This window comes from Bubalus kerabau, chromosome 4 (genome assembly GCF_029407905.1).
Source record: "Bubalus kerabau isolate K-KA32 ecotype Philippines breed swamp buffalo chromosome 4, PCC_UOA_SB_1v2, whole genome shotgun sequence".
In the NCBI taxonomy this organism is placed as follows: Eukaryota; Metazoa; Chordata; class Mammalia; order Artiodactyla; family Bovidae; genus Bubalus; species Bubalus kerabau.
This window is the reverse complement of record NC_073627.1, coordinates 43,125,416-43,131,415: the sequence shown is the minus strand read 5'-3', so window position 1 is coordinate 43,131,415 and position 6,000 is coordinate 43,125,416. Positions and strand designations below refer to the sequence as shown.

The following is a 6,000-nucleotide window of genomic DNA, read 5'->3' as shown; positions in this document are numbered from 1 at the left end:
GAAGGCTCTAGGGCCCTGGGGCTTCAGCAGTTGCAGTGTGTATGCTCAGTAGTTGCGGCATTTGCTTAGCTGCCCCGTGGCATGTGGGATTTTCCCAGACCAGGGATTGAACCTGTGTACCCTACACTGACAGGTGGATTCTCAACCACTGCACCACCAGAGAAGTCCATCTATGTATGTATGTATACATATATATAGATAGATAGATAGATCCTTTTATTACACTGTGCCCCAAGATTTCGTATCTGGCTTCTGTCTGGCCTTACCCTAATCACTTTGGGGGGAAAAAAAAAGACATTCAGCACATTCCTATATGCAAAGTTATATAATTCCTATAATAGTATGTTTCAACATTAGTTCATTTAAGAGTGGATCTTAAAGTGTGGTTTGTGGACTCCTGCAGGGCCCTGAAACACTTTGGGGATTTTCCAGGTCAAAACTATATTTCTAACAATGCTAGGACATTATTTGCCTTTTTTCACTCTTATCCTCACAACAGTGTGCAAGAGAACTTTCCAGAGGCTTCTTGATGTGTGATGATGTAATTGTTCTGACAGTTAATAGAACATGTGTGGATTCTTTTAACTTTTTTCTTCTAGTTTTATTGAGATACAATTAATATACAGCACTGTATAAGTTTATAGTGTATAGCATAATAATTTGACATATATATTATGAAAAGATTACAGTAAATTTAGTGAACATCCATCATCTCATAAATACAAAATAACTATTTTTCCTTATGACAAGAATTCTTAGGATTTACTCTGTTAACAACTGTCATACATAACATACAGCAAGTCAAGTATATTAATCATGTTATACATTACATCCAAATACTTATTTATCTGGAACTTTGTACCCTTTGACCATCTTCATCCAATTCCTCCTTCCACTACCCCACCCCTTCCTGCTTAAAAAAAAATTATACTACACAAAGATATAAGATCTACACAAAGATACAAAGACACAAGAAATGGTAAACATGTGGAATAACATTTTTCTTATTTAAAAATATTCTTAAAGGGTAATTGTTTAAAGAAAAATAATAATTTATTGTGCATTTATAACATTGTTAGAAGTAAAACGTGTGACAAAATACAGCACAAAGTTTCAGAGAGGGAAATTGGAAGTATACTTTTTAAAGTTTTTGAGTGGTACATTGTTACTTGAAGATAGATTGTGACAAAGATGTATACTAGAAAACTTACTCTTGCCTGGAAAATTCCATGAACAGAGGAGCCTGGTGGGCTGCAGTCCATGGGGCCGCTAAGAGTCGGACACTACTGAGAGACTTCACTTTCACTTTTTACTTTCATGCATTGGAGAAGGAAATGGCAACCCACTCCAGTGTTCTTGCCTGGAGAATACCAGGGACGGCAGAGCCTGGTGGGCTGCCGTCTCTGGGGTCGCACAGAGTCGGACACGACTGAAGCGACTTAGCAGCAGCAGCAGCAGAAAACTTAAAGCAAAACCTCGCCAAAAAACATTAAAAAAAAGCCAAGTATGGCCAATAAACCAACAAAGAAGTTGAATCATAAAAATCTTAAGCTAAGTCATAAAAATTTATTGATTAATCCAAAGTCAAGGGGAAAGTGGCAGAGGAGGGTACAAAGAACAGACAGGAAAAAGAAAGAACAAACTGCAACTACACTAATACTTGCGTTAATGAAAACATTCTACATACCAACTTAAAAGGAAGAAACTGCCATACTGGATAAAAAGCAACACCCAACAATATGCTAGCAACAAGAGATCCACTTTATATTAAAAGTTATATATTATATGAAAAGACACAAATTGATTAAAATAGGTTAAAAGTAAAAGGATGGGAAAGCATATACTATGCTAAAAACCAATGCTGGTTATAAATACTAATATTAGATTAAGTAGATAAAAAACAAATAGAGAGGATCATTTTTTAATGGTATGCTGCTGCTGCTAAGTCGCTTTAGTCATGTCCTACTCTGTGCGACCCCATAGACGGCAGCCTACCAGGCTCTGCCGTCCCTGGGATTCTCCAGGCAAGAACACTGGAGTGGGTTGCCATTTCCTTCTCCAGTGCATGAAAGTGAAAAGTGAAAGTGAAGTCGCTCAGTCGTGTCTGACTCTTAGCGACCCCATGGACTGCAGCCTACCAGGCTCCTCCATCCATGGGATTTTCCAGGCAAGAGTACTGGTGTGGGGTGCCATTGCCTTCTCCTCTTAATGGTATAGGGGTCAATATAAAAGGACACGACAACTCTAAATGTTTAAATATGTAGAAGGGAAAGTTAGTCGCTCAGTCACATTCGACTTTTTGCTACCTCGAGGATGTAGCCTGCCAGGCTTCTCTGTCCATGGACTTCTCCAAGCAAGAACACCGGAGTGGGTAGCCATTCCCTTCTCCAAGGGATATTCCCCACCCAGGGATTGAAACTGGGTCTCCAGCATTGCAGGCAGATTCTTTACCATTTGAGCCACCAGGGAAGCCCAAGTATCTAATAACAAAATTTCAAAATGCAGTATGTGAAACAAAACCTGACAGGAGTAAAAGGAGAAATAGACAAATCCACAACTACACTTGGAGGTTTAAACGTCCTTCTGTCCGCAGTTCACAAGATCTCTTCGACTGCTGTACAACTAGTTTGGCATGGGCCGAGAAACAGTGGGTTCACACGTGAAATGTGACTAAATTTTTTTTTAATATCATGTATGATTTTATTTTCTATACCCAGTGGCACTATAGTATTGTTATTCATCACTACTGTCCAATAGTAATATACTTAGCGTATGGATTTTCATCTTCTGTCAAGTTACCCTAAGCCAGGAATGGGTGCGTGCTCAGTCATGTCCGACCCTTTGCGATCCATGGGGTCTCTAAGAGTCGGACACGACTGAGAGACTTCCCTTTCACTTTTCACTTTCATGCATTGGAGAAGGAAATGGCAACCCACTCCAGTGTTCTTGCCTGGAGAATCCCAGGGACGGGGGAGCCTGGTAGGCTGCCGTCTACGGGGTCGCACAGAGTCGGACACGACTGAAGCGACTTAGCACAGCACAGCACAGACTGTAGCCCACCAGGCTGCTCTGTCCATGGAATTTTCCAGGCCAAGAATAGTGGAGTGGGTTGTCATTTCCTCCTCCAGGGAATCTTTCCCACCCAGGGATACTTAAACTGAACACCCCACGGTGTTCAAAAAACACCTTGTTTGTTAAAAAAAAAAACAACACATTGTTAAAAAAAAAAAACAAAACACACTCGACAGCCTAGAGCAGTTGTTTTCAAACTAGAGTATCAGGATTATCTGGTGGACTTGTTAAAATTCAGATTTCCAGGCCCATCCCAGCGTTTCTGATTCCGTAGGTACGGAACAGGGCCAAAATTTTCCATTTCTAACAAATTGCCGGGGGATGCCAATTCCCGGGACCACACCCTTGGAATCACTGGCCTAAAATTTTGTTATTCCTTTCTTACCACTGATTTCGAGGCAATCCGTCGGTTTTCAAACAATTCCCAAGGATAAATACTCCATTCCCAGCAATGCGAAAGTAACCCAAAGTCAAATCCAGGGGCTACGCGAGTTCTAGGCCGGCCAAAGCCTCGCGAGAATTCGCGTGATGACGCCAGCGTCTGCATCAGCGTTACGTCGGCGTCGGCCACGTTCAGCGGAGACGGGAGCAAGATGGCGATTCCGGGCAGGCAGTGAGTGATCCGGGAGTTAGGGTCAGACTGGGGAGTGAGATACCACGGCGACTGTGTCTTTGGCCGAGGAGTACAAGTGCGCTGGAAGTGAAGGGGCTGTGTCGTCAGGGATAGAGGCGGGGAAAGCGAGAAATCCCGAGGAACATATATTCCCATCCCCCCCCCCCCCCCCCCCCATTTTGCAGGATGGAAGCCCGAAGTTTGAGGGAGAAACTTGTGAGGAAATAAAGGAAGTTAGGCTGAGGGGCAGAGAGCGAGACTTTTCTATTTTCCAAAAGCTCGGTCTGAGGCCCCTCAGTCTTGCTTCCTACCCCGCGCTTGAGTTTCTCCCCGGTTGGATGCTTTCAGGGGAAATGAGAAGAGAGACAATTCCTGGCTTTCTTAGAGGGCCTTGTTCTCCTTGGCAGCTCAAGTTCTGATTCCCGCCCTCCCTTCTCGGTTTAGGAATGTTGTGCTGAGAAGCCACAAAAAAGGGTAGGCACATAGGGAATTGGGGTATACCTTGCCGTAAAAGAGAAATGTTACGTGTTTTGGAAGCTTTACCTTACATGTATAATCCTCAGTTGTGATGCGGCTTCCTGTTATATCTGCATCTTAAAGGCCCAAACGTGAGAAACCAATTGAGTTGGGTCTGATGGGATGGTTCTTTCAGGTGCTCCGAGACAAAGCACGTGAGCTTTATAAAGTGTAATGGTAATTCGCCCCATAGCTACTTGGGTTTCTCAGTTAATGTAATCTTTAAAAATTTTTAATGGATGACATTAATCTTTAATTAACTTCTTTAAAATGATATATACCCAGTAAGAGGTGGGGGGAATGTTTTCTTGACTCTTGTTAGGCCACAAGGATAATTTAGAGTCTTTTTCTTTTTAGTGGACCTCAACTGAGCTTTCCACTAACATTTTTTTTTTAACTTTCCTATCGTTTCACTATCTAAAACTTCTGAACTCTTCATTCACTTCTCTTCTTTAACCTAGAATAATAGTTTAAAAATCTTTAGTGCATTTTGAAGCTTTTAGATCGTTGAAAATCAGAACCAGGGTTGTGTGATCATAAGCGCTGTGACATGTTTTGACTTGGTAGCTTCATCCCGAAGAGGTAGTGGATGTATTACTGTTTTAACATTTAAGTATAATGGTGTAATTTCTATTTCAAAACAAAAAATATGCAGGTATGGGCTTATTTTGCCAAAGAAGGCACAGCAGTTGCACCCTGTTTTGCAAAAACCTTCAGTGTTTGGGAATGATTCTGATGATGATGATGATGAGGTAAGGGAAACTTTTTCTACGGCATTGTTGGAAATGTTTTTGTTTTTAAATTGAACTTGTGAATTTGATATCTTTGCTTGCTTCACATGTTTTGTTAGTACAGTGTATCTATAGCATAATTTACAGAAGTATCAAAGGAATATTTAAAGAAGAAAGCTCCATTGGTGGTTTGGTGTTTTGTTTTTTTTTTTGTTTTTTTTTTTTGGTAAGTGATAAATGGATAATCCAAGAGATTTTCTTTCAACAGCTATGAACTTCAGCTATTTTTAAGCAGTTAGACAAAGTAATTTCACACAACTAATACTGATACAACAAAATTGTTAGTGTAAAGATCCTAGTAAATAAGCTATTGAGATGTCACCAATTTCCTAGAAATTTTTATCAGCAAAATAATTTCTTGTGAGACGATTTTTGTAGTTATTCAGTATCTGCTAAATGTAATTACTCAGTGTAGTTATGGTAGTGTATAAAGTTAGCATTGATAATACTACAATAATAACATCTAATATGAACATTCTATGTTTTAGCAGCCAAACCAGTGTTTTTCTATGAAGCCCACAGTTCTTAACAAGCATATCAAAATAAGCACATCCTTCCAAATGTGTGAAATTTGAAATTAATAGATTTTAAGTGTGTAAAATATGAAATTCATGGATTTTAAGTGTATTGGTTGATGACTTTTGACAAATACATATGCCTCAAAGTCAAAGTGTTAGTTGCTCAGTCATGTCCAATTCTTTGCAACCTCATGGACTGTAGCCTACCAGCCTCCTCTGTCCATGGAATTCTCCAGACAAGATTACTGGAGTGAGTTACCATTCCTTTCTCCAGGGAATCTTCCTGACTCAGGGACTGAACCCAGATTTCCTTCGTTGCAGGCGGATTCTTTACCATCTGAGCCACCAGTCAAGATATAAAACATTTCACTCTTCCCTGAAAGTTCTTTCATACCTCTTTGCAGTTAATTTACTTTCCCATATTTTGCCCCAGACAACTATTTCATTGTTTTGATTTGCATTTTGATGATGACCTATGATTTTGGCCATT

General features: G+C 40.3%; 1 protein-coding gene and 1 long non-coding RNA gene across 5 annotated transcripts in view; one reads left to right on the top strand and one right to left on the bottom strand.

Moving 5' to 3' along the window:
* Positions 1-2,036: 2,036 nt before the first annotated feature.
* LOC129649537 (uncharacterized) lies at positions 2,037-4,239 on the bottom strand. Its single transcript, XR_008713153.1, has 3 exons — positions 4,187-4,239; positions 3,458-3,766; positions 2,037-2,480 (listed from the first exon to the last, which is right to left on the bottom strand). It is a non-coding gene; the product is annotated as an uncharacterized LOC129649537 (long non-coding RNA).
* Positions 3,525-6,000, top strand: part of NSRP1 (nuclear speckle splicing regulatory protein 1) — a 45,747-nt gene continuing 43,271 nt past the window's right edge. The window contains exons 1-3 of one of the 4 annotated variants that reach the window (XM_055577055.1): positions 3,525-3,685; positions 4,093-4,159; positions 4,857-4,953. In XM_055577055.1, coding sequence (XP_055433030.1) covers positions 3,601-3,685; positions 4,093-4,159; positions 4,857-4,953 — 249 coding nt within the window. In that variant the 5' untranslated portion in view covers positions 3,525-3,600. Of the gene's footprint in view, positions 3,686-4,092; positions 4,160-4,243; positions 4,379-4,856; positions 4,954-6,000 lie in introns of those variants that run through there. The other 3 variants (XM_055577057.1, XM_055577058.1, XM_055577059.1) reach the window with 3 other exon arrangements.